The sequence below is a fragment of the Balaenoptera musculus genome, chromosome X (assembly GCF_009873245.2).
Source record: "Balaenoptera musculus isolate JJ_BM4_2016_0621 chromosome X, mBalMus1.pri.v3, whole genome shotgun sequence".
In the NCBI taxonomy this organism is placed as follows: Eukaryota; Metazoa; Chordata; class Mammalia; order Artiodactyla; family Balaenopteridae; genus Balaenoptera; species Balaenoptera musculus.
This window is the reverse complement of record NC_045806.1, coordinates 123,909,820-123,924,708: the sequence shown is the minus strand read 5'-3', so window position 1 is coordinate 123,924,708 and position 14,889 is coordinate 123,909,820. Positions and strand designations below refer to the sequence as shown.

General features: G+C 46.3%; 1 protein-coding gene across 2 annotated transcripts in view; it reads right to left on the bottom strand.

Moving 5' to 3' along the window:
- Nucleotides 1-2,499: 2,499 nt before the first annotated feature.
- The window catches only part of AFF2 (AF4/FMR2 family member 2), a 487,741-nt gene continuing 475,351 nt past the window's right edge, over nucleotides 2,500-14,889 (bottom strand). For both annotated transcript variants that reach the window (XM_036840574.1, XM_036840575.1), the window contains 2 exons: nucleotides 11,106-11,296; nucleotides 2,500-6,992 (listed from right to left, as the gene is read on the bottom strand). In XM_036840574.1, the coding sequence (XP_036696469.1) occupies nucleotides 6,871-6,992; nucleotides 11,106-11,296 (313 nt within the window). In that variant the 3' untranslated portion in view covers nucleotides 2,500-6,870. The remainder of the gene's footprint in view (nucleotides 6,993-11,105; nucleotides 11,297-14,889) is intronic.

Below are 14,889 nucleotides of genomic sequence, written 5' to 3'. Positions count from 1 at the left end.
GGAGGAGCCTAAGGATATGGCAGGCAACTCACCAAGCGAGCCAACGGGAAGAATCTTAGGGATCTTTTGATCCCCAGGGGCATTCTGAGCTCGGTAGCTCTACCGGGCTCACGTTTAAAGGATTCATTTTATCCGAAGACAACACTACACCAAACCATCTTCAAAAGCGCTATTCCGAGGAAAATAGGAATAAAAACAGCCATTTGTGGAACTGAATAAATGTGAGGGATTTCATCTCAAACGTTTCGCTTTCTAAAATACCCAGGGAGTAGAGTCATCCAGGAAGAAATCTACTTGACAAATTGTCTTGAGACAGAATCAATCTCATTTGTAGTATCTGTGGGTGAATATGATTGATTCATGAGGATGGTTTTGAAACAGAAAATCACCGGATGATGACGAACACATTTCTGGCTCTCTGTATCCATGCAAACCTGTCCATTGCCTTGGGGGACACCAAGTCCCCATGTGACTGTGATGGCAATTAAACCAGACCCAGATGGGACCATACCCAGTCAGGATGAATGTTGCAGGAAAACCACGAGGGGCTGGAAGACCACCCCCCCGCCCCTGGCACCAACCATGTTGCTGTGCTGGTCATAGAGAGAACCTTGGAGGCAAAAGAGAGTGAGGCTGGAAGGAAAGAGTAAAGGACACGGGTGTCCTTCAGGGCTAACACTTGACTGTGGACACAGGCTCGGACAGAATGTGGAAATGTTTAAAGAAAAATAGGATTTTAGGGAAAGTTCTTCAACCTTTCCAGATACAAACCTCGTATTAACTGTAGAAGATGCACGGGACCAGGAGAACGGGTCCTTTGAGACTTTCTGTTCTACTCTCAGGATGATTTATGATGAGGAGGTCTAATAAAGAAACATTGTGTGTGTGTGTGTGTGTGTGTGTGTGTGTGTGTGTGTGTTTAACGGAAACCTCATTCTCTTAGAAAAATATACTGAACTTTATGCCTACTTGTTAGTGACCTTGGTTTTCTTTATATTGGGTAGAAAAGGGAATTGTTTTGCTTTGCATGATAATTTCTGAATATTAATCATGGAATTGATCCAGGAGACATTCTGGTTTGAATTCAGAACAAGGACAGTAAGTAGGTACTTTCAAGTAAAAACACATGTTAAATAACTTCCATCCCTAATAGCAAAAGTGAAAACCTTCTGAACAACAACGGGGAGGTGGGAGAATGACTGTTTCCATATTATGAGAAAACAACACACTGCATTTTGGATTGTGCTGTTCTCCATAGAGGCCCTAATGTTTCCTAACTAGACGAAGGCTGTCATTAGTAGGAATATAGTAAATCAGTTATCCAAGTTACATTTACAAGTTTGAAGTGCTACTTGGATGTTTTAATAATAAAAAACAATACTCACCTATCCTTATTTTTAACCAACCACGAGGGTTTTTTAAACACTTATCTCACTTCCATTTTACCTTGGAGATATGGAGATGACCCACTCACCCCCGCTGATGCATCTGTGCTTTGGGCTCAAGAGGTCTTCATCCCTTCCAGCTTAAAACCCACACCTCCAGGGCCTCATCATAAACTATCTACATTTCCCAGAGGATTGACTCATATTTGAAAATGATGTAATAGTTTGTCATTAAAGTGTGTGTGTGTGTGTGTGTGTGTGTGTGTGTGTCCACAGAACATAAATGTGAAATCCGAGCCCTCTTTGACTGGCTGCAATCAGTACTGTGTACTCCCAACTTTGCGTACATCTCTTCCCAACTCTGTGTTCAGTGACATCCTAGTAGCTGGAAATTAGCCATGGTGGGAGCAGTTACACCATGGAGATTGGCAAATGCTACAAATCAAGTGCTTTCTGTTCTCAGAGAGCTTGTTAAACGTTTTAGCAATAGACCAGCGGTAGCATGCCGGGCAGATCAAAGGAGAAGCTAGCTCTGTATCTGGGCAACATGGCACCAACTCAGTCTCTTTGGGGGCTTCCCCAAGGCTGCTTCCTGCCCAGGGGCTCCTCTTCCACTGATGTCACAAGTACCGCAGAACCACAGAAGGGCATGTGCTTCTGGGGTGCATTTGGCTAGCCTTCCGCGCCCTGCTGGGCTCTAGGCTCTGAGATGTTTCCCCTGTTCGGTAGCTACGAGAGCGATGCAGGCCAGAACCAAACAGGTAAAGTGCCTGCAATTCCGATTAAGGTCCTGATCTGGCAGCTGGCTTCGTGCTGCAGAGGCTGGAGAATAATGATTCCCTCGGTAGGCACAGGCTAGCCGCAGCTGCAAGCATCCATGGGGGCATTCTTCCTTCAGGAGGGTTCCCAGCTGGTCTGCACGTGGCAGCTCACCAGCAAGTGCTGGCGGGCCCTGGGGGTGCTCCCCGCAGCATCCTGCCAGGGGCCTGGCAGCAGGCTTCCTGGGTCTCCCCCTGCCCTCCGCAGAGTCTGGTATGAATCAAAGAGCCAACAAAATTGAGGTCACTGGCAAAAGAGTTTGAAATTTTGAATGATTTTTATTAAACACCATTAGTCTACACTGCACAGTTAATGAAACAGCAAAGCTCCAATCTCTTAGAAGAACGATGATTGATCATGGATCGGAACAGCAGATCCGTGTCCCCTAAACCCACTGTGAGCCTGATGAAGGAGTTATTACCATCTCAGGTCAGAAGCAGAAAGGGGCGAGAGCTGCAGCCTGGCCTGGAAGGGCTTCCCTACCCGCTACCCTCGTCCCCACCTGCCTCGGCCCTCCCCACAATGCAATTTGCTTTGAGCTGATGGATTACAGAGGGAAACGTGATGCTCTTGGGAAAGGGGGGCTTCTAGACTTGTGAGGAGGAGAACGGAAAGGGAATTCATACTTTTTCTTTCCCCGAAAATATCAGATGGTGGGATTAATGTCTGAGATCAGCCTATCCGATTAGCCTCCTGCCAGGGTCAATGCTCATCAATACACAGATGCCAGTTCTGTCGCTGGAGTTTGCAAACACTGAAGAGCAAATGAATCAGAGTTCCATTATGAGAATAAGGCTGTGCAAGTGGGAATGAGAACAACGACAACGACAACGACAACGACAACCAAGAAGAATTTAGTCCGCCAGTCGCATAATAGAGCAAGCGACAACGGGCGCCATATTTGTTCCCCACAGAACTGAATTTGGGGGCACGGAATCGACCCATCCATTCAATGTTGTGTAGCTCTAGTGTCTCGCCACACATTTTCTCCATGGGGAGAGTGACGCCTCTCTAAGCAAGCAGTTCATTGCCTTACTGAGTAGTCCTACCCAGTGGTCCAGTTTGCTGTCTCCCACCTGCCACTCACGCAGGTGAAATTTTATCATGTCTGTTGAGAAGTACGTGAGGGCTCCTCCCTCACAGCTAAATCAATTCTGCCTTCAGAAATGCTTTCCAACTTCATTTTCCAACTTCAACCTCCGGGATGCGAATTTGAATAAAACACAATCCAAATTAGATAGCTTTGGGAAAGATACCGAGAGGACAAGTATCTTCCCACTGAAGACCCAATCCAATGCATCTAGCAAGGTGATGTCCAAAGGAAAACCCACCATTTGGAAACTCAACAAAACACATTTTAGCCAACGGCTTTGAATCAAGCAACTTGGTTATTGATTGGAGATTTGAATCGTTTGATGTCATTACATGGAAAAAAGGCATCCCAATCTCAAGTCTTTGAAAAGTTAGCAGCAGCTAATCTGCTTTTCCAATTCTGTCATCCAAATAGAAAACTACTAGTATTTTCCCAATGACATTATTAAGTCATTAACAGTCTACAGGCTGGCTAACAACATGCTCACGGCTAAATTCTACCCTGAGGACCACACTAGTATACTCTTTTCAAATTAATCCTACCTACCAAACTCAGACAGTAATATGACAAAACCACTAAAAAACCCAAGGTTAATTAAAATACAAAGCCAAGCCAACATCATAACACAAACTTGTCAAACTCTCTGTGGTTGGAGCTTGGGTGACAAGTGAAGGCATAGTGGTGGCCCTACGGGGGTCCCGTTTGCAGGGCTGAGATCCTTCTGTGTACTTGCTCGCTCAGGTGGAGCTGCCCGTTTCTCTGCCCATTACCCTAACTCCATGTGCTTACTGTGAGATGCGTCTCACCAAGCCTCCATCAAAGTCTCGAGGCAGGATCTCTCACCGCCATCCACGTGTCTTGTATCCCTCCCACAAACTGGTACACCGAAGAGATTTACTTGACAAAATCCCTCAATCCCTCAAATAGCTGCACACCTACGACACACATCACCATTTACAGTGTGATGAATAGAGTGCCTAGAAAACAGCAACAATCCTTAATCAGGAAACCGAAAGACGTCTCACCTCCAGGGAGAGGAAGGCAATTCATCCTCCATGTTTAATTGGTTTCTAAGCTGCTTTACAAATGGGTCTGCTAAATAATCAGGTGGTGATCCTGAGCTCGCCTGTCAGATTTGATCACTGTGCTGCTGAGTTGGCACACACTTTACATTTAGCCACCAGAGGTGACACATCAGGCAGCAAGCAGGATGCTCTGACTCACTGAAACTAGAGCTACGAGTCTTTCATTCATGAGGCAATATGCTAGTTTCCCTGGGAAACTGCCCCTAGCATTCTAATGTCTACTTTCCGGAGGTTGAATTTCAAGAAGAATCTACTCCTAAATCCATGATGGTCTAGGATCGTGGTCTAGGTTGAACTTGCAAGGCAAGCCAGTGGGCTTCATCATACAGTCATAGTCAGGCACTCTACCTGATAAGCCATGGAAAACAAACAGAGACCTTGAGTCACTGCAGAGCCATCAGCTTCATTTGTATAGGTGACACCCACCTTGGGTGTTCGGAGTGGTTCATAGGATCATTTTCCTCATTTAAGAGGCTCAGAAAAGATTCTCTCGGGTTTCATTGGTCTGTGTGTGTGTCTGCGTGTGTGAGGGTTGATGCTGCGACTGCCAACGTCCAGCTCAACCGCACTGGGAGCATGGAAAGTGCTGGTTCAGCTGCTGGGACGCTCCCAGCTGTCAACTTTTCACAACGTGGCCTCAGCCATTGGAGGACAACTTCCACAGCCCTTATGATACAACAAAGGGCCTTCAACTCAAAGATGACCAGAGCGGAGCTCAAGTCTGGCTCTTTTGCAACTGGGGATACAGCTAACCTTGACAATGAGAGTGTGGAGTGATCCCTTGCCGTTCTTATCACAGACTTGCGTGACTTGCTTTCAAAATCATACAAGTTTGCATCTTTCATGTGTGTGTATATCTATTATTTATCTGGTCATAACTCAGTGAAGAGAATCCAATAACTCAGCAGATGAAGGGCTATGTGGAATTAGATACCGGCAGGTAATTGCAAGGAACTAACGTATGGATAGTTTTTACTACGTGTGGGGAATTCTTCTAGTGAGCTGGAACACCAAAGATGATATTTACATTGTGATGTTTAGGGACATAAAATGAACGCAGAGGATCATAAAGGGGTGGGGATAGTCGCAACTGATGCAGAAATATCTCCAAATCAAGGGAACTGTTCCCAATGTTCAGGGCTCTTTCAAAACCACCCTAGGGTGAAGCATTACCCCGAGACTCATTTTTTTGTTAAAAGATTAGCTACTACTTAGAGAGTTTGAAGTTTTCTTCGGGATTTTCATGGAAATGATTCAAGCTAATATAGACTTGAATAAAATCAGTGATTGTATTTCCGTCAAAAGCTAATGAGCCCCCCCCCAAAAAAAAGAAAGAAAAGAAAAAGGAAAAGAAAGGTAGAAGAAAACAGAAAGAAGTGAAAAAAGAAACCCTGTAAAATAGAAAATGGGGATAATAATTGGGGAAGTCCAGATTTTAAAGCCACTAGGAAGCAAACTGTATATGATTACTTCTAGGTAGTGATAACTTGACTTTTGTTTCCAGAGATTTGAGCAAAACACAATGAAAAAAAGTCCTGCCAGCTGTGGACCCCGCCGACCAACTGCAAAAGAGGCAGAGGTGTGCATTCCCTGGATGGTTTCCAGACCCCTCCCGTCTCTCAGCTCTAAAACTGGAGTGTAGCGTTTTGGCTACTAGGGCGTGCGCTGACTGAACTGCCCTCCAAAGGAGAGCTTTACACAAAGAGAATGCCGGGTGAGGATTTACGCTTCAAATCATGGAATTCAAAAATATTTATGCCAGCTGATGCCTTAAAGTTGTCGACATCAATGTTGCCACTCCTTCTCATCCTTGAAGTTTTTCAAATAGGGAATCAGGAAAGGGGTACTAACTAAAAAGTCCTCTGGCTGCATTTCAGAGTGGCATTGCCGTGCTCATTTATCTTCTTAATTTTGACTTTCTGATGTTGCTACAACATCTAACCAGTGGGTTTCGACAATGAAAATTCTCATCTGAAAACCGAGTCTGTGGGAACCACAAAAGTTTAACAAAGGATTCTGAAATATGTTCTTGTCTGGACAGAAGAGCGCAGTTTGGGGAATGGCTATTGCTGAAAATTTGAATCTTTGCAGGTCCTCTGTGTCTGCGTTCATATATAGACACACACACACACACATATATATATATATACATATATGTATGTCTATATATGACATTCCGTTTCACTTCTCAGGAACCTGTTCTCACAATTGCTTTCCATTCTTTGTTGTGGGTAGTGTGGACTTAAAACAATACTGTAGGGACTGTGTCATTCCATCAAGCACAAAAGGATGGTGGGATCTGTGAAATGCATATAAAATACTGAAAAATGACTAAGTGATAAAAGATACACTGCTCAAGGTGTAGTGTCCACTTACAATGACTTCTGTTTTTCACAGATATCAAAAGAAGCATAAAAACAAACATAATCAAAGAGAACTTTCCCCAGTGAGTGGAGTTCCACTAGTGCTGGAGGTGGGGGCGCGCCCACTACAACAAATGGGCGTCGATGCGCAGCCAGCACAGTCCCTGGCGAACGTAGCGGACGAGATTGGTCATGCTGCTGTGCTGGGTCAGGGGCCCCATCAACGTGTCCAGATCGCCAAAGAATTCTGAAAATCAGAGCAGACCTCGGTCAGGCCTTTGAACGATAGCAGGACCACAACCACGCGGGCGTTGGACAGGTTATCCGTTGTTCATTCATTCATTCATTCGACACAAATGTCCAGAGGACCTACTAGGTGACCCAAACTCCATGTGGATATCAAGCTCTATTATTTTAATCTTTTGTTAGCGCCCCACACTCCACAGCATAAATCAAGTCTGTGTTACTGCGGTTAAGGAAACACAAATTCATTCAAATCTGTTAATTCATAGTAAGTTTTCTCAGACGACAGATTCTGAAAGTACATTACAATCCTGTGGAGGTTTGTGAGACACACACACACACACATCATAATATGCATATATTACCTATAAAATATATTTGTCTATATATTTATATATGTTTCTAGAAACATATATTTATATATTGAAAACATACACATAAAATTACGTATCTAAAATAAAATGTATCTAAATATATTTTATATAAAATATGGAATTTGTATTTTTATATATTATAAATTTATAGTTAGAAAGGGGTCTTTATACACAAAATGGTAGGGAGCCATGGTCTATATGATACCAAGCTGTTTTTCATTCTATATGTTATGGAATTGAAAATATTCTCTTCCCCTTTTGTCTAAATGAACTGAGTATCGATGTTTCTTGGCTTGACGTAGATACAGCTGGTGAGCCTAGACAGCCATTAGCGCCATCGGCCTCTAAGGCCAGATAAATGTCTAGGAGGCATCTGATTTGGTAAGTCTTATTCCTTTACGGAAGGAAAATGACCTGTAAGGATCTGTCGCGTAGCACTTCCCCCTGCCCCCCGGCACACGGATGGTAAGACTGCCTGGCCGATTCCCCTCCAGCTGACTCGGGGAAGGAACGGCACTGAGGCCCTACTACTAAGCAGTGGGACCCGAGTCTTCGACTGTCTGCTTTGGGGCGGGGTGGGAGGTATGTGGGAAAAACTCTATGATGTCTAGAAACCAGCTAGGCTTCCCCTTTGCACGTCCGTCTGGCACTGCCTTGACCTCGGTGAGGAGGTATCTCTTGGGCGTCCTCTTCCCTCAGCCACGAGGAAATCACTCCTGTGCTGGCTGGGGGTGAGGAATCTCGCTGGGGGGAGGGAGGAGGCGCTGGAGACAACCTTCAAGGGGTTGGGATGCTCTCCTGCCTTCTTGGAAAGCAATTTCCATGCACGGCTTACGTGTGCTTGATTGCCCAGCAGATGGTATTTCACTAAACAATGCATTGATTCTTCACGTTATGTATAACATATGGGCTCCTTCTCCACGTATCAGCTTCATTTGATTATGTGATACTTTTTAACCTGTACTATGCAATAAAAGTAATTTCTGCTGATAAAGGAGTAAATTACTTTCGGCATTGAAAATACTTTCTTCCGTAACACAATATTAAGGGAGATGTTAAAGGACCCAGCTGTTGTCGAGTGAATGTGAGCAGGATGTCCCCTGGATATTCTGCCCTGGATATTCTGTACAAAGTCTGCAGGTGGCATTCTTAACTGGGTACCCAGGTCACCATTTTAATAAGTGCTTCAAGTCAGCAGCTGGGAAGGTAAGGAACCGGGCTTCTAGAACAAAGGCCAGAGGGCAGAATCAGCCCTATTGGCCCACTTGAGCACCAGAATCTTCTGCAATGAGCCATCTGCAGCTGTACAGGTGGGCAGACATGGGGCAGGAGTGGAGACCTTCCACTGGGACAGCCAACCTCCGCCATCTCCATTGCATGATTGGGTGGAAAAAGGTGCAAGTACATGGTGGTCTCCAATGGGAGGCAGAGTACCAATCAAAAGGGAAGCGCCTCGGTTTCCCAATGTCTATGTAGACAAGACAGATGTGGGAAGAATCCCCCACTTTAAGCAGTTCAGAAATGACAAAGTGTGTGAAACTCAGGGTCGCAAACAGAAGATTCCAAACTAGGTCCTCTCCCCGGCCCCTGGTACAGCCCTAGGACCACACCAGCGGGATGCAGCATCTTTCTGCTGGTAGAGTGACAGAGTCACTTTGATTCAATATTAGTCAGGGAATTGAACAACTCCTTGACACACTGTGCTAAGGCCAAGATGCACACCATCTCAGTCAAACATCAGCCCAGCCGCTACATTGCTCCTGGAAAGTTCTGTGGTTAATTTAGAAGCAATTACTTTAACAGATTTTGAAAATGGATGCAATTATGAAGGAAATCCATAAATATTGAACAGTTCTGCAGTTACCAATACAAAATAAGATAGAGAAGAGTGGAGGCCGACAAGCTAGGCAAGACTTAAGATGCTTATGCCTTCATAGGCAACTCTAGAACCCTTGGATTGGCCTGGTTGTCTGGGTTAGTTGTTTTTGGATTTCCAGAAGCCTAGGGAAGTGGACAAGTTAAGAACTGCCCATTACTCAGATAACTGAGGACAGGTGCTCACTGAAGGCTTCCAAGGACCCGTTGTTAATCTTGCCCTCTAGATGGGCAGTGCATCCTATAGGATAAAAGTTCACACTCTGAAACCAGACATTTCTCAATTCAATTTCTGCTTCCAATATGATAAGCTGTGATATCATGGGTGAATTTCTGCATCTCACTGAGCCTCAGTTTCTACAGCTAGGAAATGGGGCTAAATGACACAACAAATGATAAAACAAATAGTACAGCGCCTGGCGTATAGAAATTACTGCATGAACACACAGAACCAACACATGCAAATAGCCCTAGGAGTCAGTAAAAGTTTAGAGCTGGGTCAAGGGGTCGGAGTCCCAAATTATGGAATATGCTTTGATAGCCACAGAATCTTTCAATTATATAGCTATATCATCATATAGAGTAAGGAAAGAGAAAGAAATATTTGTAGGATTTCTACCTTGCACCTGATATTTTATGCTAGGTGATTTACACATCTTATTTTATTCCACCCATGTCTACCATGCTTCTGGGTAGTTTCATCATCATCCTGGAAGCTAGGGAGTAGCTCACAGATTTCAGTAACTTGCCTGAGGTCACCCAGCCAGTGCCTGACAGGATTCAAGCTTAAATGATTAGGCTTCAAAACCTGCACCCTTCCTAGTTCTGTGGGACAGTCTCCCCGCCCGCTTAGCGATGCCGCAACAGAGATGCAGCCAGGAGGAGGGGCCGGTAACCCACGGGAACGTCCCTCTGCATCTAGGTAGTCTGCAGCCCCAGCCTGATTCCAAGAAAGTCCTGTCACTGTCTGGGACCCAAGCCCACTCCGTGCAACTTGTACCATATCATGTCCCAGCAGGAGCCACCGGCCCACGCGAGATGCTAATTCTTGCCTGTACCTAGTCAGATGTTTCTACTGCTCTAAACCACAGGTCACCTCTTTGCAGTCTGATTCGGAAAGACCCACATCTGTCCTCACTTAGACTAGAGTGGGTCTGTCGCTGACTGCTGGGCCAGAATCACCGAAGTCAACTGAACGGCCAGGGCAAAAGTATGGTTTCTTTGGACTTCCCATCTTCATGAGGATAGGAGGCTTTGGGGTGAACCTGTGTGACAGCTAGGGGCACAGATGGCAGCGTGAGTGGCTGAGGACCACTGACTCACCCTGAAGCAGGGTCCTCCTCACATCTGTTCTGTAGCCAACCTCATGTGTTCCCATGAACAGGGCCCTGATCCTTCAGCCCAGGTGTCAGTGGGTGAAAAACACTAGCTGATTGCAAGCCACGTTGTCACGTACTCACTGGAGCTGACGATTATAACGAAGGTAAAAGGCCTTGGTTCAACCTCACCTCCCTCCCCCCAAAAAAAAGCCAAGTGTCTTAATCCCAATTAATCTGCAAATCATTCTTTTCTCCTTTGCTCTGTTTCTCTGTATTGATCCTTACCACTGAGTGAAAATGTGAAACAGACATTTGCCAACACATCATAGCTCAAATCACTTTAAACTTTAAAAGAGAACTCAATGCTAGGCCTTTTTCACTCTCTCAGCAAAAACTGGTCACCACGTCAGCCCTGAGCTAACCCCCTCTTCCCTCATGTAGCCCTGGAAATCAGACAGAAAGAGGAGGCCACTATGGAAAACTCAAGCCACTGAAAGCAAGTTGACTCTGCAATGGCCCGTGAGCAATGGGTCGAGCAGACCAGCATACCTTTGTTCTCTCTTGTCAGTTTGTCGGCCATGTCCCAGTGTTCGTAGCCCCGTAACACGTTGCTAGTGATGTTGACGTGGCTGGCGGCCATGTGGTGAATGCGCTGGGGGATGGTGACCGGGCCGTTGTTACAGTTCCCCATTGCGTTGATGGGAGACACGTTGTTGAGAGACACTGGGGACGGAGTGTTTCTGGGGGATGGGAAGAGACAGGCTTTGTTAGGCTGCTCGGGAAGAGTGACAGCGGCGTTCTAGGCCTCCCTCATCACACTGGGACCTCACGAGGACGTGATTTGCCACAGTGAGTTTTAGCATGGTGAACATATATGAAGCTTGCTCTTGCATCCCACCGACTCCTCTCAGAGGACATCCTATGGCTTTTGCCAGCACAGTAGCTTTCTCCAGAGGCCCCAGTGTAGAGAAAACTTATTATCACCCTGTTCCTGCCTCATCAGACCAACCCACACAGGGCCACAGTGCCAGGCTGTAGAATGAGCCATCCTTCTCCTTTTCTAACATTAAACACTGAAGTCTGACTGCCTTTGGCAAACATTGATGACTCCATGCACATCGCTACTTTGTTTTAAAATACCACAGAGAGAGCTGGGTGAATCTTTCTCTGGCATTAATTCTACCCACAAATGTAGCTCTTACTTTGAATACATCTAACAAGTCTTCTGATGTTCCAGAGAAAGCATCAGCTCAGAGCTATGATGATTTCTCTACCTGCTGCCAGAATAGATATTGGCACTTAGAAAAGACTTGATGTGCAATACTGGTCTCTTATCAAAGTGGTTTGTGGAAACCATGGTGACAGTTTGCTCCAAATACAGTCGCCACAATAAGCAAAGTGCAATCCTGAAAAGCCCCCCAAGGAGCAGTACTAAGGAAGCTGGAAAAAGTAAGATTATGAATATCTCTTCAGGATTCTTTAAGACGTGCTACAGGATGGCTGTTAATTGCTGACACTTCACCTGCACACTGGGTTATAAAGAGAAGTTTTGGGAGTTCCTACTTTGGGCAGGACCAATGTTCGGAGGTAGATTTTTGTTTAATTCTTTAATATCAGCAAGAGGAAGTTGCCGGCTGGCTGCACATCGCATGGAGGGTCAGGGACAGTCCCAAAGGCTGGGTGGCTGCCTGCGCCCACGAGCAAGACCTATACACACCCCCAGCCTCCCTGTCCTCGTTCAGCCAGCCTTCGAACGACTGCCCAGGCAAATGCACCGCTTTATTATGACTGAACATTTGGGCGAGTAAGAGAAATGGGGGAGAGCTGTGTCTGGGACCCCTCCTTCCTCCCAACACACTCTGCCCATCATCAGGAGCCTTCTCTCACTGCCCCTCCCCTTTACCAGCCACCTGCTGGCAACTACCTTTCCAGGGAGGCTGTATTCCTCAGAGCCAATCCCTGCTCCTAGAACAGATACGCACCCTGACAGGCTGCATACACAGAGGATTTGGGGGAACGGCAGTCACCACGCACCGAAATGCCAAAGCGGGGCTGACTCGGCCTGGGAGCAACTCAACTGACGCACTCGCATGAGACTCCCGCAGGCTGTGCCTACAGCCACGGGAGGGCATTGGTCCATTTCCGCAAACAGGGTATATCTTCTGGTACGTTCTGGTATGAGGGGGAAAGTGGATCCTCCGCGCAAGTGCTCTGCACTTGTGCGATGTAAGAGGGTGTGAAGGTTTTCCTGCTCTGTTTATAATTTCTGAGATGTTTGATACTTCTTGATGGAAAGGTTTACTTTCAAGGCGGGGTGCGGTCAGGGGAATGGTTAAACTCAGGGACCTGGGCACAGAAGTGTTAGCGAAAAAGCAGTGAATGCTGGATTTTTTTGTCATGGCAGGTTGCAAATGCTATTTTCTAGTCTTTTTCCCCCCAGTGGTGGTCATTAACCGGTAAATGTCAATTTACGGCCAGAAAGGAAAACGTCCTCATTTGTAATCTCTAGAGAAGATTGCAAAGGTGTCAGTGTCACCAATGTTGAGAGGGGGACTGTGTGGTGCTGGGAAAGTTCTGGAATCCCAAGGACCGGGACTCTAGCCTGGCCCTGCCTTACGTACAATTACCGTGTGCTCCCGAGCCCCCTTCCCTCGCTGGACCTTCCCTGGACCGCAAGAAAAGGCTGGATTCAGTGATTTCCAATCATGTCCAGAAGTCATAAGGGGAAACAAATCACCTCTGTTTATCTCCTACATCCTGAAAGGGCCTTTGCAGTTTATAACGTTGAAGAGCTCTTGAGGGGCTTTCTTTCCCTTCCACTTGGCGCTTTCTTTTAAATAATCAGCGGTAGAGGCGAGGAGAGCAAGGGCATGCGTTCGGTTTTGGTCACGACTGACCTGACACGAGGCTCTGTGAGCTGACCTTGCGCAGAGCACGGCTGCATACCCTGCACACGGCATCAGATGCGTGAAATCCACAAATCAAAACCTGCCTAAGACACTGTGCCTTTGGCTAAAAGAGGGCTGTTGCCGCGCTCATCTTGGTGTGCCTCCAACTCCAACTTGGCTCTCCCCACAGCTTGGGCTTCGTCGTTCAGCTCTCTCTCTGTGGATCTGCTTCAGATCTGGTACTTTTCTTCACACGTCCGTGGCACGTGGCCATGAGCGTGTACACACCAGCACAGGCTTCCGACCACTCACAGCATGAGCACCCTGGGCCTCCACCATGCTCCCTTGCCTCCCAACCCCACTCACCCCCTGCTGTTCCTGGTAATCACTAGTCATGTCCCCACTGGAGGTGGTGGCAGTCCCTGCGTGTGAAATGCACTTCCCCCCAGGGACCTGCATGGCTCGCTCTCCCATCATCCTTCCCTAATGTCCCTATTCAGGATCTTCCTCCCCCATGCCAAGCAGCCCTTTCTATCCCCCCTCCTTGTTTCGACTTCCTCTATGACATTTATCATCTAGCATATGCACTCTTTTTGTACTGCCTTTCTCTTCCAAAAGAATGTGACCTTGAGGAGGGCAGGGATCCTCGTCTATTTCATCCAGCGTCGTTCCCAGCATCTAGAACAGTGCCTGGTGCACATACTATGTACTTAATACCAGTTAGATAAATGAATGGATTACCTTCCAGCCATCCCTCTGTTATTACGTAGTATCCACTACATATGAGGTGCTCTGGGGAGGGAAGAAGAATAACGTACAGCAGCACATGGAGAGGGTATACGTTTGTAAAGTGCCTGGCAGAGTGTCTCATACACAGTAGGCATGCAATAAATATCTGGTGAATAAAAGAATGAACGGCCCCTTATTGAAATGAGCAAATAGTCTAATGAGGAGGAAAATCCATTAAATTCTGGCAATCTAGGCTAAGTGCCAAAAGTGAAGTATAGACCAAGAGCTGTGGGAGTTCTAGGGGCGACATCACTTATGTTTTCCAACTCAAAAAGGTAACAATGACAACAAAACATGGCAGTGGCAGTAGCCACTATTTGTTAAAGTTGCTGTGCACCAAGCACAGTGCTCTGGGCTTCACCGATATTATCTCTAAGCCTCGTGACAACTCTGTGGGTGAGTTTCTGCCACCACTGTTTCACAGATGGCAAAAGGGCTCAGAGAAGTTCAGCTCCTTTTTGAGGGTCACACAGCAAATCGGTCAAAGGGCCAGGATTTGAAAGCAGGTCTGTTTTCCTCCAAAGTCCACTCTCCTTCCATTCCATCAAGTTACCTCAAAGTCCTACACTCCCTCTACTAAAGGATTCACCTGACTTGGGCGTCCATCTTGACCCTCACCCTTGAGTCCGCATTGGCTTGTTTCTACCACTCCCCCC